Genomic DNA, 27,961 nt, shown 5'->3' on the forward strand with positions numbered 1-27,961 from the left:
TGTTTATAGGGTAAATATGACTGACACGTCTTCACACGTTATGACATAAATTTATTTACAAACTTATAACTTCTTTACATATATTACATATAATACAACCGCAAAGTATAACACAAAACATGATGTAGGGCCACAAAAGGGCTGCTGCCTTCACAAATGAGAGTTCATGTGTGTGTCCAGCAGGGGGCGTAGTTTTTAGTTTTTTTAGCTTTGGCAAATGCAGGCAGTGATGGAGAGGACGGTGCGCGTCTTTCCGTGCTGGTTGATGAAGGTGTGGCTGTCGAAGCCCTGAGGGACACACGAGTTTGATGGCGTGTCGGCCCACAAGTGACACGTTTCTGGATGAGATGGACTCCTGTAAAGGAAAACACAACAAGTTCAGTTCAGTGCTGCTTGTCTGCCCAGCAGCTGTGTAATTGTGTGTGTGTTGGTGGTGATTCATGGGTTAAAAACTGAGCAAATTTCAATGTGTGTGAAAAAATCTAATGTCAAATAAAGCCTTCATCTTCTTCTTCAGAAAAAAGCCAATGTGTTGTGTTTGTAGGTGGAATTTTGGTAGAATTTTTGCTTGTTTTGTTTTTCTGGCTTCGCAAAGTCTATGAGTCACACAGAAGTGCAGTAATTAACCTTCAAATTCTACAAAAACATTTAGCATTGGAGATTAAAAAAAGCCGTGCTGTGTGCAGAAGGTGTTAGAGCTCACAGGCAGTTGTTATGAGGTGTGTGTGTGTGTGTGTGTGTGTGTGTGTGTGTGTGTGTGTGTGTGTGTGTGTGTGTGTGTGTGTGTGTGTGTGTGTGTGTGTGTGTGCAGCAGCAGCAGCAGCAGCAGCTGTGTTGATACTTACCTGACGAGGCATCGGTTTCCTGTGGTGCAGCTTCCCAAACATCTGCCCACATCTATTTCCTGTGAAAAATTAGCAACACAGAGAGACGGCAATCAGCTCACAGCTGGTCACAAATATTGACCCGGTGGAAGGGTGACCATGTGCTCTTTAGCATGTGAAGTGCTTTGATTTGACACCTGCGAGGACCATTTGTGTTTGCTCTGGGTTCGCACCTTCAGTCGCAGACAACTGAGACTCACACTTGCCTGGGAGTTCCCTTTAAAGCCACTGTGTAGTTACTTTATAGCTACAAGGTTTGATGTCAAAAGCACAAATAATGATTTTCTATTTATAATGTTAAGAAAGTTGTGATTGAACATAATTGTCTGGCTCCAGCATGGGAGTTTGCTGAATGACTTCAACAGTTAAGAGGAGAACTGATGTTTTCTCCATTTGCTTCATGGGGAGATGTTGCCCATAAAACAGTTTAACTCAAGTTTTAAAGTTACTTTCCTGAACAAACACCATTGGTAGCCTTCTGATAAAGCTCCCAGACGATCAAGTATGTTGTTTTAGATTCACAGACGTCATAGATTGTACACGAATATACAAGGAATGTATTCTACAGTCAAAGCTGTGCTAAGCCAACGACCGGCTGTTGGGTCGGGCTGATTAAGTGCCGTCTTCCTCACATGCATCTGATGAATAAAGCCACTTCATTACTGTCCTACACCCAGCCAGCCCAATTTCCTCCTGACCTCAAGACAAAAGAGTGTGAAACCAATAGTCTGACTTGATCAAAGAAGAGAGACTCTTGTGTTAAATGAGTGTTTCCATATATTAAGTTGATTTCACACACATAGTTTGGGAAACAGACGAGCATGGCTGATTAAGTGTTTCAAGAATAAGGAAAAAGAAGAGTTTGTGTTGTAGTAGCTGGTTTGTGTTGAGTTTGCACTTACTTTGAGTCGTTCCTCTTTGATGCCATCTTCATGCTGGACTATCTCATAGTAATATTCCATATATGGGACCCTGTAGCAGCTTTCCTTCAGCTCACAGGACGTCACCGTCTGGATCAGATCCACTTTGTTGGGGCTTTCCACCAGGGCCGAGTCAAACTTGGTGGGCACACAGGAGAATCCTTCTGTGGACGATTAATTGAGATGAGATATAAGAGCTGGATATTCACATTAAGAACGTAACACATAAAGAAGCCCATAAAGAAAATACAAATCACAAGACTGTTGGTCCTGAATATAAGCCTTATACACACTGACTACTAAATCTATAACCAATGTTTCTGTTCACATAAGAACCTCATTCATTATCTGCTCATCAAGTACACATCCAACTTGAGGTGTGTATACAAATCAATATAAATAAAGTGATCAATTGACAGATGCAACTTCACAAATTACTGACTGAGCCTTTAATTCTCTCAGTTGTAGTAAATATTAGTATAGAGCATAACAGTGTGTGACTGCTTTGTTATGGGCCTGCAATAGACTTCATCATCATGCTTTGTGTGCAACATGAGATATGCAGAACCATTTAATTCATCTTCTTTGGGTAATGGGGTCCAATAATAACAATAGAGCTCAAGTGAATAGTTAGTCTGAAGTTTATATGTGGTTAATGGGGGCAAGACTATCATATTTACTGGCACTGGTGAAAAGGTTTATGATTTCTACCTCCATGCAGTTAAAATAACAGACTATTACTCAACACACACACACCTGGTGAACCCTTGGACTTGGCGCATCCGCCGACGTCGATGACCGTCTCGTAAGGTGTCTCAGAGTAGTACGTCCTCAGCGCAGGGACCCGGATGCACTGGGTCAGTCGGACCTCGCAGTGACACTCCTGGATCACCTCCACATCCCGGGGGCCCTCGAACAGAAGCATCCGGTCCACGCGCATCCCGGTCGGCTCGCACACCTGACTCATCCCGCAGGAGGGAAGCTGGCGGCTCGGCTTCTCCGGGCGCTCTGGAGCAGCGAGACCGCCCGTCCGCGTCTGGAGTGCAGATAAGGAGTATCGATCAGTTTGGGTCAGACATGTACAAACATGGTCCTATGCTTTAAATGTGACAAATCACTTTAGATGCTGCACGGGTTTGATATTTACAGCTATTGATCACATTTTCTCATGTTATTTTTAAAAATCAGACGACAAAAATAATAAATCGATCCTTAATTAATGTTACTTTATTTCCAAAATGATTTTTATTATTACATTCTACTGATAATTTGGTGTTTTGAGAGCTCCCTGCCGTGTAAGACGATCAGAGCGTTACAGTGGCTCCTTGTGTCGCTTTGTGGAACTTCTCCTTCACTTACTTTTTTGCTCCTGAGGAATTCCAGCATGGACGCATGTTTGGAGGCGTCCATGTGGCCTGCTACGTTTGTTGGTCTGGTTGGCCCCCCGCAGTGAGACCTGCACATTCCCACATCCACGCTGACAGGACTGCCAGAGATGTCTGAGTAGAGCAACACAAACATATCAGACAAATAATATAACCTGTCTGCATTGAACTATCGTGTTATTGTAGTTCTCCACAATCATGCTTTGGCTTCTGAGGGTATTCCAATCATATATGTAGTGGTTAAAACGTGTCCAAATAGAGGAAAGACATTGAATTGGTGTGTTTTAATGGTGCTTTACCTTCGCCAATGTAGATGAAGTGGCTCTGTCTTTTGCAGCACATTCTCTGTGTGAAAAGGTTTCTGTGGTCGATGTATTTGCTCACGACCCCGGTTACTAGAAAACAGTGAACAAACACTCATTTGTAATTTTGAAATTGAAACATTTTTGGGAAACATAATTTTATTTTGCATGCAGAGTTAACAGTTGGTGATTCATAATAAGTGCAGATCTCTATGTTTGACTTGTGTCTTGCAAAAATGTATGTAATGTCAGAATTCAATCTCAGTTTATACATAGGAAAAAAAATATTGCGGGTTTCAACTTATTCAACCTTTCTTTGTCATTTCATGATTAACATGTCAGTTTCCTTGTCACACCTCCTCCCAGCACTCTTAATAAACAGCCATAAAACTTAATATTCGCATTGGGTTATTGTGTGTATTGACGTCAGTCTGATAAATGAGTAGCTGCCTTCAGGCATGCTGTTACAGGAAAACACAGGCAATCAAACAGTACTTACAGTTCAGGTAGAGGGCACACAGGAGAAGAAGGCACAGTCTGGGTACGTCCATGGCTTTAGTCCTTATTTGCTCTTCAGCAGCCAGATCCTTAGTGTCGCTCTGCTAGCTGATGCCTCTGATATTTATATGAGATCAAGCTTCAGCCCCAGATGTCAGCAGAAAACAAGGTCTCCAAGTGGTGTGGAGTCTAAAAAGTGAGAACTAATCAAATTTCCATGCTGAATGCCCTGCGTGGTGTTCTTACAGGCAGCAGCCACTTCAAAGGCAGCCTCCAAAAGCTCGAGTCTTCACCTCTGTTTGTGCTGCGAGGGGATCCAGCGGCTCGAGTGTGTCGATCAGGCCAGAGGTCCCGCTAATGAAGTGCTTAAGTAGCCTTGAGCCTTTAAGCGGCGCTCATTCAAAGGCATTAATCATCTTTTATCTCAGGGGGAAGGTGTTTAGCACCTCTGACTTAAAACAAAACCCGGCCCAAACACATAAATGGGATCAGCATGGGGCCCCTGAGCCTCCCCTTCAGAAAACAGCAGCACCTTTTTGTTTATTCAAGATGACACCAAATGGCCACCAAACTTCCCACAACCGCCCTTCAAATCTCAGTTTCTCTCCAAGAGGACAACAAGAAAGGAGAATTAGAACTATATGCTGCATATTTAACTGATTTCTGACTTATATGAGTTAAATAGAAACCTTAAAAACAGAGAATAAATTGCCAAAAGGCCAGGAAATGTGAAATAGTCACAAGGAAAATACGCAACTGCTCAGCTTTGTTCCTTTTATCAGAAAACTTACATCCTGTTTAGAAATTCTTAAACTGTGTAATAATATTAGCATTTTACCGATCCTATACTCGTATCTTAATCAGACGTTAGTCCGTCTTTGAAGTGCTGATGTGATCCCCTCATTTTCCCCCCGGATCAACGGATCATCGTCCAGAGAGCCGTCAGCACTCAGACACCCTGATGAAGATGACGCCTGCTTCAATTGTTCCCCTCATCGAGTTAGAGCAAAACTCATTGAACATCTTTCATAATCCTGGTAATCCCAGAATGAGACTCACTAATGAGTTGATTTAATCATCAAGATTGCTCCCCGTTTACAATGTGTTGTTAAAAATAGAACAACTAGATGGACCTGAGATAGCATATTTATAATGTCTGCCTAAAGTCCCTGGGCAGAGGCAAAAACTCATTATAAACACATTAAGACTTATATGGACACATAAATCAGCCTTTCTTGCTGTGCACAGGGGGACATTGCTTATCAATCCCGAGAGTCTTAATAAGAGTCCAACACCAATTCAAACATAATAAGTATAAATTAATCAGTATTTAAATGAAGCAAAGGAATCTAAGCAACATTCTTTCTCTTGCAGTACATTCCAACATCACTAAATGAATATATAGAAAGACGACTTGACTATTATTCTTTTTTTGGAGGCGGCTTGTTTGGATTTTGTCACAGTTTGTATGGAATGGTACTGTTTCTGATTTTACCTATAATATACAGCTTAAATCATAGCCATCAGTCTGTATAAAGTCTGTTTGGTTCTCGCACCAACTCATCTAACACGTGCATGAGCTGAGATGATGGCTAAAGTGCTGATTGGATTACAGTGAGTCACTCACACCGTGAGCATGCAGCCTACGTCTAGGGACACTCAGCAGTCCCTAAGTCCAGTCACAGCGGCTGTAACAGGGTAGCAGACAGAGCATCAGTGTGTCTGCAGGCACAGCTCACACCTCTGCCTGCCTGCCTGCTGTCTGGGTCACAGGAACGCTGTGCAGCTCAGTTATGTCACTGATCCACTTACTGACCCACTTACAGGCTATATTTCATCCACATTGAAATATTGTTGATAATAATGAAAGATTGAAATCATTTATAGTGCAGGATGAAGTACTTTAAATCTTAAAACCTGCATTCCAATCTCTTAAGTAAAATAGATACACATCAACAATGTCCAAAGAACTCATTTTTAAAATTATTGTGAAGTGTGTGGAGCTCTTTAATCTGATCAAAAATCAAACAGAAATCAAACATAATTCACCCAAAATCCAGTTTGGGTGAATTTTGTGGAATGCATTGCATATGCACTTCATACTTGTCCAGAAGAAGTTGAGCACTGCACTCGGGTAAATGCAGTAATTATATTTACACTGACTGCTGTTTGGTGACTTCATGTAACAACTGAAGCACCATAACTGCAACTGTAACCTTGGTCAAGCCACTGCTAATGACTCCTGGGACTCTGATGATGATCATCTGCAGAAGAGTACTAATCCCATCAGTTGGAGGCTCATCATGTCCAGGGCTGCCTGCTCATGTGTTTTTCTGGGAGGAGTGCAGCACACATGGATTATTCTGCCTCGTGCAGCATCACTCTCAGGATTATACCAGAATACAATTTAGGAGCCCAGGGGAGAGCTGGTGAAAAGGAGCAGGGATTCTAACAAAATACAAAATCTGCAGAGTGCAACATTTCACAGCAGTGCAGCAGGAGCTTGGTCTGGGCCAGCAGCTGGGTTACCTGACCAGCGGACAGATCATCTTCTGGTGTCCATCATGTCTTTCAACAGGAGAAATAATGTCATCCAAACAGAAAGGAACAAGAAGAATACAAAGAGGAAAATATGTAAGTACTTAAGTGCTGACATATACAGTGTGACACATTTGAACTTCATGAGTGTGAGATGAAACATGTAACCCACATTTCTGTTTGCCACCCAAAGGGCCTCTGTCAAATACGGCTCGATCTTTGGAAACCATCACCCTGACATCTCCCTCACAGAGAGAAGAAGAGGATGGCAACAGAAAGGAGAAGCAGCAGACGGCTTATGAGAAAGCCATGTTTGACCTGAAACATTCAGAGAGGCTGAAGGCCGATGTGACCTTAGGGCGGCGGGTGGGTCTGTATCAGCTGAGAGGGGAGATCGGCTCGGGCAACTTCTCCCAGGTCAGACTGGGCATCCATGACCTGACCAAAGGTGAGATAGGAGACACTTCATACTTATTTTGTCTTCCTTTTGTATTACCCATTTATTTGCTGCTTTAATCTGTGCCAATTAACATGAACCCTTCAACATGTTCACTGTGTTCTTCTGCATGTATTGCCATTGACAGAGAGAGTGGCGGTAAAAATCCTGGACAAGACGCGTCTGGAGAAGAAAGCACACACACTCTTTGCCTCTGAAATCTCTTGCATGGAAAAGCTGGCCCACCCAAACATAGTGCGCCTGTACGAGGTGGTGGAGACGTTCAAGCGCCTCTATCTGGTGATGGAGTACGCCAGCAGAGGAGAGCTGTTCTCTCATATCACCACCAGGGGGCGCCTGTCAGACCCGGAGAGCAGGCTTGTTTTTTCACAGGTCGTATCTGCACTCAAACATATGGTGAGACATTTTCAAAGGGGCTCTCATGTACAAGATATCATGCTGCCTTGCAAAAATATTGAAATAAATCAATTTAAGGCGTGTAAAAGGATTCCATATGGAAATAAAATGTGCACACAGACAGTATATATATATATATATATCCTCTATAGGATTATTGGTCATTTCATTGTCTGGACCTTTTATTTCTTGTCTCTTCCCAGCATGATAATAATATTGTCCATCGGGACCTGAAGGCAGAGAACGTCTTCTACACCACAACATACTGCATTAAAGTAGGTGACTTTGGTTTCAGTACGGCCTGCAGCCCCAGTGACATGCTCTACACGTTCTGTGGTTCTCCGTCTTATGCGGCCCCGGAGCTGTTAAAAGAGACAGGTTACATCGGCCACTACGCAGATATTTGGGCGCTGGGTATCTTGCTTTACTTCATGGTGACTGCCACTGTGCCCTTCAAAGCTGCAACCATCGGTGGGCTCAAGTGTTGTATCCTGCATGGCTCCTATAACATCCCCTCATATGTGCCGGAATCGTGCCAGCAGATGATTAAAGGCCTCCTGAGGCCAATTCCTTCAGATCGCCTGAGTATGACACAGATCATGGCCAGTGACTGGATGAAAGGCGTTGAATGCCCTCGGGCTTACCCCACCTGTAATCTCACACCGTCCCACCTGCCTGAGCCCAATCACCTCCTCAGCACAGATGAATTGGATGTCAAGGCGGCACTGGGGGATCTCGGCATCACCAAGTTCCAGCTCCTCGACAACTGCCAAGACCTGAGAAGTCCTGTTACCGGGGCTTACCGCATTTTACTTCACCGTCTCCAAAAGAGAACATCTGTGGAAGCCGTGGGCTACAGGCACACACGTCTAACAGAAAGGGAGGATGAATTCAGACGGAGGAAAGGAAACACAAAATGCCTGAAAGACAAAAGTCAGTCTGTGATCTGTATCATCCTGTAAAGAAATCTGTTCACGAAGGTTGGGCAATGTGTTTCTGATTGAACAGATCTGGACCTGTGAACACTGAAAGGTGCTCAGATTAGGCATTTGACTCTAAATGGATGCAAGCAGGCGAGTGACAGTCACGCTGGAAAGAAGTGACACATTCTTAACGTGGCATTCTCTGATCTGCTGAGATAACATCTTTACTGTAAATCTGTGTTCATAGCTCCACCTGCATTCATAATAATGGAGTGTGACAGAAATGTGTATGAGGGGTGACGGTGAACTGCAGATTCCTGTTTCAAGAACGCAACACACACATGTGGAAAGAACTGTGAATGTGGAAACGACACGAGTTTTTGTAAATGATGTGATGATGATAATGATGATGATGATGATGAAGGTGATGCTTGCATTCATATCATTGTTTGACAAGGCTAATTCTGTGTTCCCATAAGCAGTGATTAGATTAACAACATAAATAAAGGATATACTAGCAATATTCTGTATATGCATATCAAACGAAAACTGTTTTTTATTAAACATTTATTGCAATTTGTGATGTTTTATTGTGCTATTTAATTAGTTTCTACTATGGTCAATATTTCCCCCCTAAGAGATATTTGGTATCACTGCATTGTTGTCATGAGGAACTAAAGCAAAACAATGTGTAGTTGCCTAACTTCAGCAGTTGTGTGTTTCCTTTTATCTTGCCAACACTTCACATTCAGAATGATTTCTAATCCCGAGATACTTGCCAATATTTGGCAGAAGCCTGCATTATATTTCTGCTTACATGAAAGCTCCTTTAAACCGTGAAGGTGAGAGTTTAGCACCGAAACGTCCCTGGAATAATTTGTCTTTAGGTTTCATCTTGAGTCCTGGTTTTCTCTGCATTCCATTCTTGTGCACATGTACGCTCCAATGTTCCTATTTCCTGGAATGTATTAGATTTGTTACAGCAAGAAGTGAGAACAAGAACCTGGCTTGCAGTCTCATACTTTCCTTTCTGTTTCCGCCTTTGATTGAAAGAGGGAAGAATTGTAATTCAGGATGCAACTGAGGCGATTTTCTGCCCCGGCATGCACGAGTGAAGAGCACAGCACATTTCTCAGCTTTGTTATGATAACAATTACAGATAAAGCCAACACCAGAACCCATTTCTCTTTGACCTCTGTGGCACTTGCAGCAGTTCAGAATGTCCATCAATACAACAGATACCATTAACATAATTATCATGTGTTTGACAGGTTATGAATCAGGATTGCCTTTGGGCTAATTTGGCAGGTTATTCAAGTAGTTAAAATGCTTGCACAGTTGCGGCAATTTTCAATGTAGCTTGTTCTGTTTTTTCACCCATAGCGATTAGGTTTTCATTTCCTTGAATCAGCCGTGACCTACTAATGTCACATATGACAGTGGAGTGCATGTGCAGTAGATCACGTTACTGTCTGAATCCCCAGTGAAATGTTGCTATCATACCAGACATCAATCATAAATGTAATGTAATTCAAATGCATGCTATAAAATCATATGTCCTATTTCCCCTGAGCCACGCTGCTTTCTCATTGGCTGTTACACTGTGCATGATGAAGACTGTACAGCACCAGTGTGCGGAGGTCATCAATCTCTACAAGCAACTTAATCAAACATACAGCATTACTCACACTGAGATTTTATCACCTGCGTGTCCCAACACCTCTTGCAAATGCCAGTGGAGATGAGAGCGTAATTGAAAAGGCTGCAGAATAGATCAATGAGAATTGATGTCATATCAGTTTCCACAGTAATGTATAGGTTGTAAATCAGTGGTTGCACAGGTGCCTGTTTGCTTACACTTCTCCTCAGTGCAAACATTTGTATCCTAGGTTGTATTAGTTTCTTTTTGTGTGTCATACCTCCTTTGTCTTCACATTTTCAAGTCAGAGATGTAATTACAGCAATCTGGCAGCAGCCGATAACAACATAGCCTGACAACATGAGAAAAGAAACGGTAAACAGTGATACTTTCATGATATATGTGCTGGAATTATACTGTCACAGCAACAAATGAAGGAAAGATATGGCATAATTAGTGGGCTGTGCAAGCCATAAACTGAATATAAAGGTAATACGTCTAGTTAAGCAGAAAGTACATCAAGTAAAACTGAAAGTAATTGCATACAGCGTGTAAGGTGTTTATGGATGTAACAGAATTATAAAAGCATGAATTAAATAGCATTAAAGCTCTACAGAGCATTGACAGTACACACTGCTTTTGCTGCAGCTATATAAAGAAAGTGAAGAAAGTGTTGATAGTGTAAACATCCACTTGAGTTTGGATCTGATGAACAACAAAATCAATGTGTTGCAGCAGTGGAGGATAGTTCACACACTGAACTTTAAATGCTTTCAAAATGTTAACAGTATTTGGAAGAGGAAGTTATATAACGAATGAGTCAGGATGGCCAGTGTCTCATCTACTGCAGCAGTTTGTAGTTCAAAGAAACTGTGGCAGGGATTTCACTTCAAAGGGGAAAGTTACATATTGACCTCTTTCATTGCATCAAGATCTTGCCTTAGTTTATTAAATTGGATGATGAGGAAGAGTTATATCAGCATCATAAAGCCATCTAAAGCCTCAAGGTCACAACTTTACCTCATTATGATGGCAATATCTACATCTTTATGGCCTCGAGTCAAATCAGGACATTTTAAAAAGCGTATTTTCCATTATTTGTCATTAAGTCCTATGCTTAGTCTCAATCTATAGGAAATGGAAATCCTTTTTTCATAGATTAATCATTTGAACTCCCTATAAAAACAAAATCAAAATCAAAATGAGATCACTTAGTGGTTATAAGAACTTTTATTATAAGAATGCTTTGTGGAAATACACATTTCACATATTATAAATCATATACAGCAAAGAAGCTTACATAACATGACAGTCAGCTTATAAAAAATTCAAACTTTCTTTTCCATTCCCCTTGACATACATTCCATCTTAAAGTTATTGATCTTCAGTTTGTTGAAGATCAATAACTTGTTTCTGTTGTTGGACTCCACACAAGAAAATCAAAGGCACAGTCCAGCACTGCTTCTTACACATGAAAATATGCAGACGTGATTTACATTCCATCACCAATTAAATGTTGTCTTGGTTATTGAAAGTCTTTAAATTGAGATCCCTCGCTCCTACTCTCAGTGTAGCAGCCTGGTTAATGTGCTCACAGCCAGTATCAGCAGTCGCAGCGGGTGAACACTTGCACCATAACGTGATTCTTTATCCTCCATGCCAAAGAAGAAAATGTTTTTTGACCTTTAACTTGGTGAAGAGTGAAAGCAAAAGTAATGCTGAAAGTTTTCACTGGCCAATTTCCTCCGCCGAACTTTCCAGAATGCATAAAACACGTCATAGCTTTATGATAAGATTTGGCAGAGGGAAGAAGAAAGAGCGGCGCCGTTGGGCCAGTCGGATGTCCTCAGCCTCTCTTTGGCACATGGCGACCATGCTGTGAACAAATGCATCCGTTTCAACATCCAGCCTCACTTTGTATTCTTAGCCAAGTGCTCAAGGCAGAAATATGTTCCATAATCACCTTTGTCTTTCCGTTTCTGGCAGTCCTCTTGTCAATCGCCCTCATCAAGCGTAGCACCCATGGTTCCTTGGGGTCTGAACAGATCAAACGGCCCTTCTTCATGGTGAAGCTAAAAGACAATTGATAAAAAAACAATCTATTTTCTGCTGTCCTTTTTTGAACAATAAACTCTTGAGTAAATTCACATTAAGCGTATGTGTGTGTACTTACATTACGGCAGGGATGTTGCAGCCTCCATCTGCCTGCTGCACTCTGTAGTGCACCGCCATCCTTTGCGTGCGGCCATTGAGTTTCTTGTCATACTTCAGACAGCAGTCCTCATACGACACTGTAGGAACAGAGATGCAGGACACAGAAAAGTACACAATCTTAGACACATAAGTACATGTAAATGATCTGCCTTACGTGCAATGCTATTTGTACAAGTAAAATCTAATCTCCAAAATCGAAAGGTAGTTGATAACACAATCAGATAAAGGTGTAAAATGCAAACAGACTGTCAAATACAACTTTCCTACCCATGACGATCTTCCCACGCAGGAACTTTGATAATTTCACAACCTCCCTGACCTCATTATTTTTTCTTTTTCCTACGTGCAGCTCTGATTCGCTTTCCGCCTGTGTCAGACATTCACGTCTTGAGATTAATGTCTCAGTCGGGGTTTCACCGTAGCTTACCTTGTGCCATTGCGACGTAAAGGCAAGACGCCACGAGGAGGGCCAGCACGTTGAATCGCATGGTGCCAACTTTCAGCTCTGCAAAACACAACCAGATGCGAGGGACTGCAGTGTTTACCAAACATTCAGTCTTATCGATCAGCGATAAACATTAGATCCTACCACACCTTTCATTAGAGTGCCTGGACCCTTGGACCTTGGTCAACAAGGCCTACGGTGTATGTGGTCTTAGTATTTGGTAACTTAATGTATCTAAATCCTTTACCTCTTTCAAACTGTATAGCTCTGATGAAGTTGGTCACAAAAAAAAAATCTATTAACCATTTTTTGTTGCAGATTTTTCAGTCTTAGACAAATATTTCTTTCTCCAATGCCTTCACCAGATTTTAAAACCCTACTTCCACAAGACAAAAGGCATAACTCTCCTAAAAGTTTCACCAATATGACACGGATAATGAAGGCTACAGATTAGTTACAACACAAACACAACATTTCCATCCAAAAGACAAGTTGTTAAGTGAACGCAACACAAAAAGAATCTCCAATTATCTATCTATGGATCTATATCAGGACTACTCACCACTTCTACTCCAGCAGGATTGTGCGGCTCTCTGCTTGAGTTTATCAGCCCCGTGCAGGTGAGGCACTCTTAAGTACTGTGGGGCATAATGCCAGAGATCATATTTCAATAACGTCGCTCACCTTTGTACTCTTGGCTCATGTCTATTTCTTTTTTTTTTCTCGCGTGTGTTCTTGAGTGAGACCAAGCTGATGTGTTTCACTTAAAGGACATGATTGACATTTGAAGCCATGCGTTAAGGATATGGTTTTGTTACTGCATACGGCTATCCCTCTCAGATCAGATCAGGTTCAACTGGTATTGTTGTTGAGGCAAAAACTACAATTAGTTGCTAATGTATGCTATGCTGATAAAACCAAACTTTCCAACAAATGAGTTCATGTTATTAGTTCAAGAGTGAACCTATGGAAATACAACTACATGGTGAAATGGCTCAGGATGGTAGTACAGGGATTAGAGGGTTGCTGCTTTGATTCTGAGATCCTCCTATAGAGCGTGTCGAAGTGTTGAGCAAGACACTGTTTATCTTAAATTTGAAAAGGCAGAGGGGCATTCTGTATCTACATCTTTAACTATAAAGTATTGCTGTTATGCCTGGGGTTGTTTAACTTGGAGTCTAGCCTGTTACAATCAATAGTTGACATCTTATCTCTCTCACAAATTGAGAGTCTTAAATAATATTCATTGAAGTAAAGTCTTTTGTGTTGTTGATTGAGCTGAAACCTCCTCTCCACATCAGAATAAAAGGATGGAATAACAGACCTGGTCCATTGTACTTTTTGTTTGATAAAATATGTTAAAATGCATCTGTTGAAGCTTGTCTGGTTCTGTTTTATGAGAAGTGTGTTGGTACATGCAATGGATCAGATATTTGTGTTTAATTCGCATTATTTGATTCTCTAGGAGGGCAAGCAAGGTTTGGGTGATTTCCCTTTTACAGGCCCAGCAGAATGAACACTCATGATTTACTTTTATTTTATTTAAATGATCACACACTCTACTACAGAAACAGAGTCCGATGTCTTACACACAACATCTGCTACAAAGACGCCCAACTCCAATTTTTGGTAATCATCCAACTTAATGAAATCAGACCTGACTGAGAACATGTTGCATCAAAAACTACAGTCCTTTCTTATCATATACAGAAAAATAAAACAAAATAAAAAACAACATTATTTCCAATCCGTCTTACACATAAAACATCATTTTTAAGGTGAAACCATGTTTGGGATGGATGTACACAACAGAGCTATACATGAAATATGTCACATAGATGGTTTGTGTCATCGGGTGAATTCTGCCCAGCGGCTCGCCTGATTCACACTTTCAGTTTGTGAAGTTGCCATGAGGCCTTTTTTACATTACATTACATTACGAGCATTTATCCAAAGCGACTTACATTACATTACCACCCCGTAAGTTACAGAGGGGGGAGCAATTGAGGGTTCGGTGCCTTGCTCAGGGGCACCTCGGCAAGGACTCGAACCAGCAACCCTCCGGTTTCCAAGCGGAAGCTCTACCACTGAGCCATTGCCTCCCTTTTTTATGCTTCACTTGATAGTATGGAGCATGACCAGTGTCTGAGCCGCTTCTGTTTGTTTAACTTGTGTTCATCCATCCATTTCTCTATCATCAAGAACAAAACAAATCTGCAATATAAGAGAAATTTGTTGTTTACTGTAAGCTACATAGTTTTCGGCGGAACTAATTTGCAGCCCTTGTCCTTGTATGGAATGCAATTTAGGAGACATTACAAAATGAAATCTTTAATGTTACTCATTTACTTTGGATAGTTGCTTACTGGAAATTTCTGACAGATGGCACACAGAAAGTTTTATCAGGTCATAAAGGCTTTATCATGGGATCCATAAAGTTCTTCTGGCCGGCTGATTTTATACATCAATGCCCCTTATGTTCTCAACTGACAGGAAAGAATAAATATTGGATAGTAGAGTCATTGGTCTCTTGTATTTCAAAACCATTACAATAACAAAACTATAGTTGAGTCCAGTTGCTGATGATATGAGATCAGTCAGTACATTAGGGTTTTTTTAGGGGGGTTTTCACTCTTGCTCGCCTCAGTCCAGTCTTCACCATCCCTGCTTATAGTTATCAGCATCTAATCTTATTGGTGATCTGACAGGTAAGAAGGTCCTGCATTCGGGATGCCTGTCAGCTTTGCACACCGTATCCCTCTTTTCCTGTTGACTCACAAAAATATGCTGCTGCGTACTTTTTCATTGGGATCTCTGTTGGTTTAAACGCTTTGTGACAGATATTAATGGACCTGGAGTGTATGAGCAGACATCTGATAGCATTGTTCAGTGTTTGTACTCTTACCACAGCTCTCATCCACGCTGCTAGAGCCCAATGAGGCGTTTCATGGACCTGCCCTTTCCATTTCCCTTGGCTTCTTGAGTGCTGCTGCTCATTTTTTGTTGTTTACTACTCCAGCACTCTGGCTTGGTGTCCTGAGGATTTTAGAATTTCTTGTTTCTTCCCAGGTGCCAGTCAAACTTAAAAGCAGAGAAAGTTCAAGTATTGTGTTATGCCAAAGTACTGTCACTCCCTTGTGTGAAACCAGTGGCTGTAGCTGACATAAATATGATGTTGTGTGATCTACGATCTGCCTTCAGTTGTTTGTGTGTGGAATTCCTGTAATTGTTTGCTCGGTGTGCGGGTTTGATCGCAGAACCACGTGAAAGACTTCTGAGTGCATTTTGGCAGAACAACTTTAACAGAAACAAAACTGAGTTGGCTGTGTTTACCTCTATTCCTGGTTGTTATAGCATGGTGATGGATTAATGGGAAGAATATTTGTCAGAGGATGATGGTCCACTGCCAAGGGCGCTTGGATTAGGGACTGTGATGACAGGGTGTTGTCTTCAGTGTTCCCATTAGACAATCTGATATGTTGTTTTAGCTCATCATCATTGCTGTCATTTTGCATGCATATGAAAGATGAAATCTCCAAAAAGCCATTTATCAGCATGTGAGGAACGCAGTTGGGCTGCTGAACAGCTACAGTACACGGTTGATGATTCAGTTGTCTCATTTACTGTAAACGACTAGACTTTGTGTTGCAGCCATCCATTTATAAACTGCGTGTACCTGATGGAAACCACAGTAGCACAAGGTCACTGTGTCAAAGACACTACTGAGACAACAGAAAAACATCATTCAAGACAAATTGATATTATTAAATGTAGGTATTTCAAGGAAATGCATCTGCTGTTCTAAGAAGAATAAAGGATTCAGTTTTGCAACTTATTTTGGGGTTATGGGTGTCAAGTTTGAGACAGCTGAAAGCATGGTAGTTGTGCATGTCTGGCTTTATTTTGGTTCTTAGTTTAATATTAAACTCGTAAAAATAAACCTAGTTTGAATGATCACAGTTGAGAGAGGAGACAGTGTTTTGCCTGAGGGTCCGAGTCAGAAGATTTCCACCTTTTGTTATCATGAAAGACCACAGTAAATATGTTTTGTGAGAAGCTGAAAGTTGGTCCTCATGGTGGTATAAGAGGAAAGAGAAGAAAAAGAGGTTAACAGGGTGAATGAGGACATGAAATGTCATGACAATCCTACAGGGGTATTTTCAGATAAGTTGGGACATACCACTTAACAAAAACAACTTATTAACAATTAATGATGAATCTGTTTTCAGTGGGTGTTTATCAGACTGTGTGCATCATAAATCACCCCTGTTTTTATCCAGCAAACCTCCCATTTAATGATTTCCTCCTAGGCATTTGGTACTGGGTTGAACATGTGCCAGTTATGTTACAGTATGCATCTGATGCAGGACATAATCAAAGGCCATACATCAGAATCAGGACAGGCACGTTGCTTTTCTGGAATCCTAAAATTCAGTTTTTCCCTTTTTCTTTTTTTGAACACACAACAGAACGCGATCGGAAACCTTCCAAAACAAATGAGTTAATCGTTAAATTTATCAGGCACAGCCAAATTCCCCCAACATATATTTGGCTGGTGAGTGTAGTTAATTCTTCCATCATTCGGCCAAAAGAAAAATAAGTTCAGGAACAGATTGTGACCTATGTTGAACACTGGACACACTGATGGACAAAGAGAGACACTATACTGTTATTGCTGCAACCGCAAACCAAGGTACCCTGGCTGATGAGGGCACTCTGTGGCAAACGGCATAAACACATGCAGCGGCTTGCTTGAGCTTTGCCTGAAGGGAAATTCGATGAGGGATTCTTCCAGAAAAAAACTTTGGCTGGTATTGTGCAATACAAACTCTTATGAAACACGCTCTGTTCAGTGCTTCTTAACCATAATTGAACTAACGAGACAAACAACATTTTAGGGGTTTATATTTGTATGTGCCCGCAGCTTTCTGCCCAGGAATACTTTCTTTATTTCTTTACCGTTCTGGATTGGAACGGGAGACTCAGGAAATAGAGGAAAAAAAATTCCAACATGTTTGTGCAGTCTGACCTTTGCATTTATGCTACAGCCGTGTGTATAAGAGAGAGAGGGGGAAAGAGAGAGAGAGAGTGAGAGTCACAAACAAAAATGGATTTAGATCCTCAGTAAGCAATAGGATAGTTTGTTTCTGTTTCTGTTTCTCAGAACTGGTCCTGGTTTATCTGCATTATTTGACAAGCACACTGCCCCATCTAGTGGTGATATGTGATTACTTTACAAGTTACAGTGCGCATGCTGAAGGCCCAGACGATCCCAATCGTTTCCTTGTCAAATATGAGGATGTGTTTGATGTAAACAAAATAAAACTGTTTATATAGCGGAGACATAGAAACCTACACTTACAGAATCACTGTTGTATTATCACGTAGTATATGTTACATAATGAAATCAAACTGTGTCCCATAGTGTGTACATAGGATGTGTTGGGCTTTATTTATTGTTATTCTTAATTTTTATCCATTCGGTAGGTGTATAACTTGCCACAATAACAGTTTTCATATAGTTTTGATTCTTTGTAGCACGTACATGTGTAATTCATCCGATGCACCACCAGGGTACGCTTCAAGTACCATAGGCATTACATGTACCACAACTTTAGAACCCCAGCTCCATTTAAATTGCTCAGGGACGCCAGGTGTAGTAACACAGTGTGTGTACGAAAAATGCAACACCTGGTGTGATATAAACACTATGACTTAACAGTTTGATACAAGTTTGAAACTTCTTAAGATTATTCAGTCCAGATGTGAAATAAAAGCCTCGGGGTTAGTATTAATGTCTTTCTAAAGTATACAAACCTAATAGAGAAAGATGTGACTTGACTCTTGGTGAGATGCGGCCTTAAACACCACAAATCCCCTTTTAGGCAAAGTTGCTTGTAGATTGTGAATCAGTGCAGAATGTGATTCATGTAGCGTTAAAGACGGCAAAAGATGCGTTCAATGACATAACTTGTAGAGAATAGTGTATCGAGCCGTAGTGGAGCAGAGGTCACCGGGTCAGTGTGTATGTTGGTCCGCGGTGGAAACACTCTGCTCAGCCTGTATTATCTGCGCGGTGGGTTGTGGGTGTGTGAGCATACAAGTAAAATGGCGGACTTGGCAAACGAAGGTGAGTAAGTGGCGGTGTGAGAAAAACAAAACACCTACTGTGGCGTTATATGCGGCTCCTATATAATGTATGCGTGTTCTGCGACTTAAACGAAGCTACATGCCCGCGTATCGGTACCGAGTCTAACTGAATTTCAGCTTCGTAGCGTTTACGAGACCGCTACGCTAGCAAGCAGGCTAACATTCGCTACATTCGGGCTGTGGGTATTACCTGGAACGTAGCTGTTGCCGCTTGTAACTGGCTTACCTCTGGAGGCTAACGCTAGCACCCGGCTATTTATAGTATACATCGCTTGCCATTTGCAGCGAGCTAAACGATCCGATGTAAACATGAACTCAGTCGTGCAAGGGTCAAGGATTTCAAACGCCGGTTGTGCTGCGGGGGTTTAAGTGCGTTGCTAGTTTGCTGCCGCCATAGTTAACATGCAGCGTTTACGGTACGAGCTTTCCCGGTGTTATTTGATGTAGTTAGTTAGCGCTTAGTGGCGGGGCTGCTTGGTGCTGGTTTAGGCGCGTAGAAAGGGACGTCAGGCGAGAGGCGATGCATCGGAGAAACCGCCGAAGAAACGAGGCAACGCCGGGGCTCCCTTTGTTATCATTATTGACCCCGTCTATACCTGCTTGTCACTGCCCCGGTGTGTTTACGGTAGCGGCGCTGGTTGAGTGTCTTGGTGACATTGCTTGGCAGCCGAGATGACTCATGCGGGATGGGGCGCATTAGCAAGCTAACTTTAGCCAGTAAGCTACGTTCGGCGGCGTTACAACAGCCGGTGGTGTCGGCTATTTGCTGGAAGCGATCATGTGGTGTAAACGTTGGTTAACATGAAGCCGGGAACACGTCGGGGGTGTTTGAGAGCCTGCAGCGGACACTCGGGGTGGCCTGTTGACGTGATGGCGAATGTCGGCCAGGAAAAAGTCTGATCCCGTGCCTTTCACTGTTGCATATGTGACAGTTTAAGCCCATTGCAGCCTCACAGTGCTTCTAATGCTCGTACTCCATTTAATAGTCTCAGCCCAGACAGTGGAAAAAGCGTTGTCTGTTATTATAGGATTACACATTTTATTCAAGCTGTAGACTCATTAAGTGGCCTCAGGTGAATATTGTTACCTCAGAATGGCTATTCACCTTGGTAACAATAGGTGGCCGAGCTGTAAATAAAGAAAAACCCTTACTGTTTACAAAAGAGATACATTTGCTTATAATGTATTGTTGCCCCATTGTTTCAATGTTTGAGGTTAAGTGCAGTCAAATGCAGTGTTGTGATGCCCCTCTCTGACTCTGAATTGGATTGCATGATTAATTGTTGTGTAGTTTGAGTCAAAGTGTTGCTTTCTCACCTGACATAAACGGCCCTGTACACTTTTGGGACTCACCTCTGTAGATTATCTGTTTCCTGCTCTGCTCATTATGCAGCACTGCTGAATTTGACAGTCAAAGAGATAAATGAATAGTCATCTGACCTTATTGATCTGTTCAAAGTTGCTGCATGTGCCGGAATTTAAACATCTGTAAGCGCTATTGGACATTTTAGTCCGTCTCTGTGTGTTGTTTTAATGAATTGATGTATTTGCATGATGATGCTGCGCTTGAGCTATGTGCCACTTTAGGCTGACATTTGAATATTGCATATTATTTGCTTGTAGATGTTTGACAGTGACTGATTGTTATTGATGCGTTTGTGGACGATCACGCTGTGATTTGTTGGAACGCCACAGTGTGAGCTCTGTCCTCGACTGCTTTCATCCCCGGGAAGTAGAACCAGACAGACTTGATCGCTGTGCACCTCTGAGTTTTTTTGCTTAGCCTACTTTTTTCTCTTTAACAGACAAGCCTGCCATAGCGCCTCCTGTGTTTGTTTTCCAGAAAGATAAAGCACAGAAGGTAAGAGTCTACATCTAATCCAAGAGTCATTCCATATTGCACAATGTTGCTCACTTACATGCCGGGGTCTTTCATCATCCAGACAGCTGTAAACGACTTAATTGATCTCAAGCACGTCTTAATGTGTAATTCTCCTCTTTGTTTTGGAGTCAGCCCATTTAGTTTGCATCCTTTTTTACAGGTGTGCACTAAGTGTGTGCTCCATCAGTCAACTAAGTGCTTAAGTGTCAGAAAACAAATGTGTACCACAACTCAACATTAACCGACTAGCTGCAGGAGTTTGCACCTAAATCAACCAGTGTTTGTTTCAGCATCACTCTTTTACTGCACTGAAAGTAAAGCTGACACCATCCATTCATTCATGCACTTCACCATTTTATGAAGGAGCTTCTCCACAACACACAGAGTAACTTTAAAAACATAGCAGCATGTGTGTTAGTGTTAGACCTGAGTGGTATCCACATGTGTGTGTACGCTACAGACTGAATTCTATGGAGCTTAACAAGAGAAATGGTATTGTTTTTGTTTGTTCTTGCTGTCTTAAAAGTTTAAAATGTCAAGAACGGCTGGGATAAAGTGGAGTTACCGCTCTGATAACAAAACTAAAAGATTCATTGCCTTCTCTTCCAGCGAACAGCAGAAGGCTCCAGTGCAGAGGATGGAGAAGGTACATTTCTTTGTTAACAAAAAGCTTTTCCCCATGATTTATGCATTCGTGGCCTTTTTGGTGATTCACAGAAGCAATAATTTGTCGCAACTTTCAGATTCAGATAAAGATGAGGGAAGTTACTGCCCTCCAGTGAAAAGGGAAAGGACCTCATCGTTCCCACCCCCACATTCGGGTAAGGGCACGTGGTGACTAAGCAGGGCTTTTATTGCTGTCTGAGGGCCGCACATTGATTTGTATGCTGAGTGTAATCTCTGTCTGCTTCTCTTCAGTTCCCAAGAACAATGTATTCATGCCCTCAAGTTTCTGCCAGTCTCCAACTGGGAACTCTGACTCTGAGCCAGGTGAGGGGTCCTGACCGCTGATAAGTCCATGTTTATGTTTAAGGATAGAAGTTTGATTTGAGTGTTTTTCAGGCTCCTCAGCAAAAAAAAATAATGAAATGCTTTGGAGTTGCTGGTTTGATAATGGAAAGTTTTGCCTTTTATCAACTTTGTCACTCATTGGCTGTAAGGTTTATGCTCCAGCTGAGTTGTTCAAACACACACAGGGTTGAATCAGATCAGCAGACTCAATTAGAAACGGAGAGGACAGAAACACTGACAGCTTATAGACGAGTCACTATTCTAAAGCATATTTTCTAAAAACCACGCATATTGCCATGGAAATGAATGAACACAGCAGAAATGTCTGTGGTCATCCATTCCTTTGCGTAACTGCTTGAATACAAAGCCGCTGTGAGTGTAATAGCACAAAGTTGAGATAGACGTGCGGTTGCTGTGAACACACTGTCAAAACGGTCAAACTGTAACAGAGTAAGAATGCCCCGGTTGTAAATTAATTTCCTTTATGGTCACACAAAGGTTGAGAGCAGAGAGAGGATGAATGCTTTTTATAAATACATATGGATTTGTGCCGGCGGCGCTTTGACGGGTGCCGGGTCATGTCAGGATAATAAAGCCGCCTGAAATGCAGAGACAGAGGTAGAAATAGATCAGAGACCTTAGAGACCGTAATATTACAGCATAGAAGTCAGACCACAATACAACTCTGGAGCTCCACTGTAGTTGCCGTGGAAACGGGGCCTGGTTAGAGAGAGTGAGAGAGAGAGAGGTGCAAAAGACAGAAGCAGTGGAACCTCTTGAAGTTGCTGTGAAACTCTTGGTTAATTTTTTAAAACCTGCCTCTGTTTGTTGTCCACTGCCAGAGGAGAAGCCTGTGGGATTCCGTTTAAAGCCACCGACTCTCATACACGGACAGGCGCCAAGTTCAGGTTGATGTTTAATGTTGTTTGCTATCTTCCTTTAATACTTTCTCCTGCTGAAATATTTTTTGAAATGACAAATTGCTCACTTTACTAACACACGCTTTGCTCTGACCTCTACCCTGTTATATATGAGACGATACATTGAAGCTTTATTTACACCTTGCATTAAGAACCCTCGACGGTCCCCAGATAATGGGGTCACTTGTTAATGTAAGCAGAACGTCCTTGTGATCAGATGGATACCCGATCTGGCTGAGCACATGCGGAGGCCGGCGTGGTGCTGGGATCTCTGTCACAAGCAGCAAGGCGTGAACGCAACGCACATTTAATGCCTTTCTCCTCCAGACTCTGCTCCAGCTCTCAGTCATTCACTTATTTGAGTTGAGTGGAAATTTATTATTTATTTATTGAATGGAGGAAGACTGTCCACAGAGGAAGGAGGAAGGACGGGCTTAAATAGCATCGCGGCTCGCCCACTGAGATCTGATCGCCCATTGCTGATGTGTACGACCTATCCAGATTACCAAGGTGTGCATGCACGAGTCCCTCCCCCCCTCCCCCGATCAGACCCCAGTATCTGGACGTCGAGGCTGTGAGAATGGATGTTAATGCAAGGTGTAAACACGGCCACATCTGGACCTAAAGCATCTCACGGTGTGTTATAATGTATGAGGCTTTCAGTGAGATCCAACCGGTCTGTCGGCCCTGTTGTAGGTGTTCCGAGTCAGAAACCCAAGGAGCAACAGCGCAGTGTCCTCCGCCCTGCAGTGCTTCAGGCGCCAACCCCTAAATTGCATTCGGAGTCCAGTGAGTAAAGCTTGGATTGACATTATTGTGTCACCTACCACCTATACTGATTAATTGATGTCAACTGCAAGCCTCACACTAAAACATTTGAGATCACACACACACACACACAGGATGCATCGTGCATAGTGTGATTCTGTTTGCAGGCTAAAACTCCAAACAGCGTAAACGATGATGACCATTTCTCTGGTTTGTTTGTTTCTCTTGTTTATGTAGATTCCAGTTGTGGAACCAACGGAGTGAAGAAGTCATCAGACGGGGCGTCCGTGCCTCCGTCCCTCTTCTTTAACAACACAGAGCACCCAGAGGACCCGGCCACGTCACCGGTGAGTCCTGGCTACGCCTCCGTCTGTAGGCCGTCTTTAGTTTGGGATCAAGCAGCTGGGACAAACATTGGCATTGGAAAACTACAGAAGCGGTCAAGATACATATGTGTGCTGTATATACGGTGTACACGCGTGTGTGTGTGTGTGCTGTATATACAGTATATATATGTATATGTTTATAAATGCTGACGCTGACGTATTTATTCCCATTTTAGAAACATGAAAATGAGGAAGATGGAGCGAGTGTTAACAAAGATGGGTGTGGAAAAGAGAAGAAGGAGACAGATGTAGCAATATCATTCGTGTTTGGTCAGAATATCAAAGACAGAGCAAAGGTAGGTTTCCCCTCCCCCTTAACTTAAACCTTCGTCCAGCATGCAGCGAGCGAGCAAATGTGACATTATATATACACACACACACACACGCAGCTTTGGATGTCGCAGTTGGCGTGGCTTTGCACCTTTTTTTTTTTTTACTTTCCCTCTGAATATTGAGTGACTTAATAATAGCCCCGTGCTGTGATGTGCCGTATATTTCCGTGCCTCGACTCTGGGTGACATTAACTGAAGGAGCCGTGTTCCTCTCCTGCCTCCTTCCTGTGATTCTCTCCTCCTAAATCTGTCGGCGATTTGTCCTCCTTTAACAATTTGTGTAATGCCGTCTGAACGAGCGGCGTCGTTCTGATGCCGTCGGGGCGAGAGAGGGGTTGGGACGTCTGATGCAAACTCTGTGGATATGTGGAGTTTAGCTGCCGTTTGCATGTTGTCGGTGATTTGTTTTCATCATGCAAATGTGTCTGACTATTACAATCTGCTCATTGTGTCACATAAAGCCCACGGTGACTGAACTCTTTGTGTCTCAGGTGGAAGAGAACAGCACAGATGACCCGTTAAAGGACGAAACAGAGGGCACTAATTATTTCTTACAGTACATCTCTACCCCAAGGTAACAGCAGACATGAAAGACTCCAGCAGCTTCTCTTCATTCTTGGTTAATTGTTCTTCGGCTCTCAGGTTTTTTTAACCCTGCGCACTCTTTTCTTCTTCTCCAGTTCAAAAAATGCCACAAACAGTACAGACACAGGGGCAAAATTTGTTTTCGGGCAGAACATGTCTGAACGGGTTCTGGTGAGTGGATGTGTCTTGTGTAATCGCCCCCCCCCCCCTGATTTGTTCCACATTGGAAAACCCCCGATGTTGAGCTTTGAATGTTGTGTTTCCAGAGCCCACCCAAGGGTGAATCCTCAAATGAAGAAAATAAAGAGGCTTCAGTCGCCCCTGCTTCAGAGCCCTCCTCACAGGAAGCCACCCCAGAGAAGGGTAAGAGCTCGCACACACACACACACACACACACACACACACACACACACACACACACACACACACACACACACACACACACACACACACACACACACACACACACACACACACACACACACACACACTTTTATGACATTACAGAGCTGCTTTACGATTTTAACTTGGAAAAAAACTTGGCTTGCCCACCAGTAATGACAATTCCTGCCTACACAACTCTCAGGTGATGGTGGTGCTGATTATCAAAACACAAGCCGGGACTCTGTTAAATGTGTTGTTTGTGCTTTTTGATTCGCTGTTGCATCAATTTTGTGTGATGTTGTAATTAGGCAACATTTGGGCAACAGGCTCAGCTCTGTTGCAGTGTTAGACGGTGTGTTGTCACTAATGGAGTTATGATTGGTTGCGTGGCAGTGAACAGTGTGACTGAGTCTTTGGAGGAGTCTGCAGCAGCATACACCAAAGCCACGGCCAAGAAGTGCATCTTAGAGAAAGTCGACGTAAAAACCGGGGAGGAATCAGAAAGCAACGTTTTGCAGGTGAGTGACGGATCCCGCCGGGTTCAGAACACGCAGTGAGTAAAGACGCCGGGCAGAAGATGACGTGCTCCTGTGTGTGTTTGACGTCTTTCCCCAGATGCAATGCAAGTTATTTGTGTTTGAGAAGACGGCTCAGTCGTGGATAGAGCGAGGTCGAGGTTTGCTGAGGCTCAATGACATGGCATCGACGGACGACGGCACGCTACAGTCCCGTTTAGGTAAGGAAATCAAAACAAACAAACACTTTCCTCTACTTCTAGTTTCCTTTTTAATGACTGCCCATGTTGTAATAGCCAGGAATGAACACAAGGGGGAGCCCTCCTCTGTGAAATGCTTTCTTCTCCCTGCAGCATCTAAAGGCAGAAAGTCATTCATCATCAGGCACAAAAGCTGTGGGAGGTTTTCTCCAAACCAAGATGACATTTCCACCTGTTCTCCATTTGAAAAGCTTAATTGCTGCGGTGTGTTTGTGTGTCGCCCCTGCAGTAATGAGGACACAGGGCAGCCTCAGGTTGATCCTCAACACGAAGCTCTGGCCCCAGATGCAGGTGGACAAAGCGAGCGAGAAGAGCGTACGAATCACTGCCATGGACACAGAGGACCAGGGCGTCAAGGTCTTCCTAATATCGGTAAAAACCTAAATGCCTAAAAACTCATCTCATGTTCCTCTGAGACTTTCTGAGATTTGGCTTATTTTAAACGATTGCTGCATATCTCTTCCCTTGAGTGTGTCTGAACCCTCTGCACCCTCTGCACCTTCTGCTTCAGGGTAGTTCTAAGGACGTAGGACAGCTGGCCGCAGCGCTACACCACCGCATCTTGGCTCTCAAGAGCCGGGCGGACCAGGAGCCCGAGACTCCGGTGACAGCCATCCCCGAGGCCGAGGTACCGCACTCCAACGAGGACGACAGCGATGAAGACGAGGTGGCCAACACTGCCTCTGCCTCAGCTCCTGCTACAAGTCAGTGATTTCAGGGTTTTTACGATCACTTTGCCTGCATGTTGACGTCATCATTCAGAGCGATTAACTGGTTGTAGTCTAGCTTTTGCCGCCTCTTCCTCGTTGGTTCTTAACGGGATAACAAAACCTTCTCCCTCCTCTTTGCCTCACGCAGGTAATTCAGATGGAGGAGAGAGTCAGGCAGTGGGAAGCACATAGCGCCACCCTCAGGACAGCCTGCTCCAATGCTGCTGTCGAGGCATTTTGCTGTAGGCATCTCCATGGACACCCCTTGACCAACACGGGTCCTCCAGACCAGTACTTTTTGGATATTAGAAGTCTAGCTCCAGGAAATAACCCCCTGTGCCGGAGTGTCTCACCCAACTCGTGCAGTCCATCTTCTCTGCATTCAGCGTAATATCTGGAGTAGTTTCTTCCCTCTCCTGTTTTTGTGTTTTATTTTTGTTTTCGAGTATGTTTTTATTTTTTATTTCCCCCCCCCCCCCGATAGCAAAAATAAAGACTTCAAAGGTTTGGTTTGGGACTTGTCTGCTCATCATATTGATGAGCGTAAAGGGTGTTTTCCTCTACATTTTAAAGTATGGCACATGTTAAGACTGCAGTTTCTACTTTGGGACCTTTTTACTCACTCTTACAGCTGTGCCTCTGGAGAACACACACACACACAAACACACACACACACACACCCAGAGGAGCTTCATTCACATTGTATTTGACTACTCATCAGTCAGTTGTTCCGACCCTGACCCCGCCCCCTCCCCTACTTGCCCCGCCCCCTCCTTCATCCCAACCAGTCTGTGCATTAGGGTTTTTGGCAATTGTAATTTATTTTGAGTTGTCATCTTCATGAGGAATATCAACACGTGTGTGTGACGTCTAATGCTATAGCCAAGACCAATCAACTTTGACTTTAACAACATTAATAGCAATTTCTTATATTTCCTATTGACTTATATTCTAGTGAATACAGGACAGAAACACTGCAGGCTCTGCTAATGTGAGTTAACCATCAAAGTGGGCAGAAGGATTCACCGCAAAAAAAATTTGTCTCCAAATTAATGAACCGTTACGTCGTCGACCCCCTCGTGGATGTTTTTTTTTTTTTTTTTTTTTTCTCTGATCTTTTGTATTCATTAAGTTAACTGCATCAGTCAGCATTCTGCATGTTAGAACTGTTCTCTTATTTCCTTCCCATCATCCCATGGGTTGATTGTGTTGATACATATTTTTATTTTGAAAATATACAAAGTTTTTATTCATTTACATTTGGAAAAACACGTTGGAATGAAGACTTTATTTCATTGTGTGGAATTTTTTGAGTGTTAACTGTAATACCCTTGAATGTCATGTACATTTGAATATATCATTTAGTAGCGCACCATGTTTCTCATCTCCTCCAACTGCCCCCTTTACAAAATAAACCATTTTGGACTGACCTGTGATTTATTTGTTTTGCTGTGTGA

At 42.7% G+C, this 27,961-nt stretch overlaps 4 protein-coding genes across 7 annotated transcripts; 2 read left to right on the forward strand and 2 right to left on the reverse strand.

The window, feature by feature from the left end:
* Positions 1-40: 40 nt before the first annotated feature.
* Positions 41-4,042, reverse strand: pnhd (pinhead). Its single transcript, XM_076147049.1, has 7 exons — positions 3,991-4,042; positions 3,489-3,584; positions 3,160-3,303; positions 2,561-2,812; positions 1,787-1,968; positions 846-904; positions 41-355 (listed from the first exon to the last, which is right to left on the reverse strand). The coding sequence occupies exons 1-7, from the start codon at positions 4,040-4,042 to the stop codon at positions 205-207; spliced, it is 936 nt and encodes a 311-aa protein (XP_076003164.1). The 3' UTR covers positions 41-204.
* A 2,628-nt stretch (positions 4,043-6,670) lies between these two features.
* On the forward strand, positions 6,671-8,342 carry LOC142996161 (serine/threonine-protein kinase NIM1-like). The gene is made up of 4 exons (XM_076147064.1): positions 6,671-6,676; positions 6,780-6,975; positions 7,112-7,380; positions 7,584-8,342. The coding sequence occupies exons 1-4, from the start codon at positions 6,671-6,673 to the stop codon at positions 8,340-8,342; spliced, it is 1,230 nt and encodes a 409-aa protein (XP_076003179.1).
* Positions 8,343-11,153: 2,811 nt separating this feature from the next.
* On the reverse strand, positions 11,154-13,298 carry ccl25a (chemokine (C-C motif) ligand 25a). Its single transcript, XM_076147384.1, has 5 exons — positions 13,164-13,298; positions 12,584-12,661; positions 12,116-12,233; positions 11,906-12,014; positions 11,154-11,818 (listed from the first exon to the last, which is right to left on the reverse strand). Exons 2-5 carry the CDS (start codon positions 12,642-12,644, stop codon positions 11,789-11,791), a joined length of 318 nt encoding a protein of 105 aa, XP_076003499.1. The 5' UTR covers positions 12,645-12,661; positions 13,164-13,298; the 3' UTR covers positions 11,154-11,788.
* A 5,350-nt stretch (positions 13,299-18,648) lies between these two features.
* On the forward strand, positions 18,649-27,727 carry ranbp3b (RAN binding protein 3b). 4 transcript variants are annotated; one of them, XM_076148269.1, is made up of 17 exons: positions 18,649-18,731; positions 20,557-20,612; positions 21,243-21,279; positions 21,377-21,454; positions 21,552-21,623; positions 22,487-22,552; positions 23,261-23,353; positions 23,570-23,679; positions 23,895-24,014; positions 24,542-24,624; positions 24,731-24,806; positions 24,902-24,998; positions 25,413-25,537; positions 25,635-25,755; positions 26,024-26,166; positions 26,306-26,498; positions 26,653-27,727. In XM_076148269.1, the coding sequence occupies exons 1-17, from the start codon at positions 18,710-18,712 to the stop codon at positions 26,694-26,696; spliced, it is 1,536 nt and encodes a 511-aa protein (XP_076004384.1). In that variant the 5' UTR covers positions 18,649-18,709; the 3' UTR covers positions 26,697-27,727. The 4 variants fall into 4 exon arrangements, with proteins under 4 accessions (XP_076004384.1, XP_076004386.1, XP_076004385.1 ...); XM_076148271.1 differs by lacking the exon at positions 23,895-24,014; XM_076148270.1 differs by lacking the exon at positions 23,261-23,353.
* Positions 27,728-27,961: the final 234 nt, after the last annotated feature.

This window comes from Genypterus blacodes, unplaced genomic scaffold (genome assembly GCF_046128005.1).
Source record: "Genypterus blacodes isolate CSIRO-AG114 ecotype Tasmania unplaced genomic scaffold, CSIRO-AGI_Gbla_v1 ptg000005l_1, whole genome shotgun sequence".
Lineage (NCBI taxonomy): Eukaryota > Metazoa > Chordata > Actinopteri > Ophidiiformes > Ophidiidae > Genypterus > Genypterus blacodes.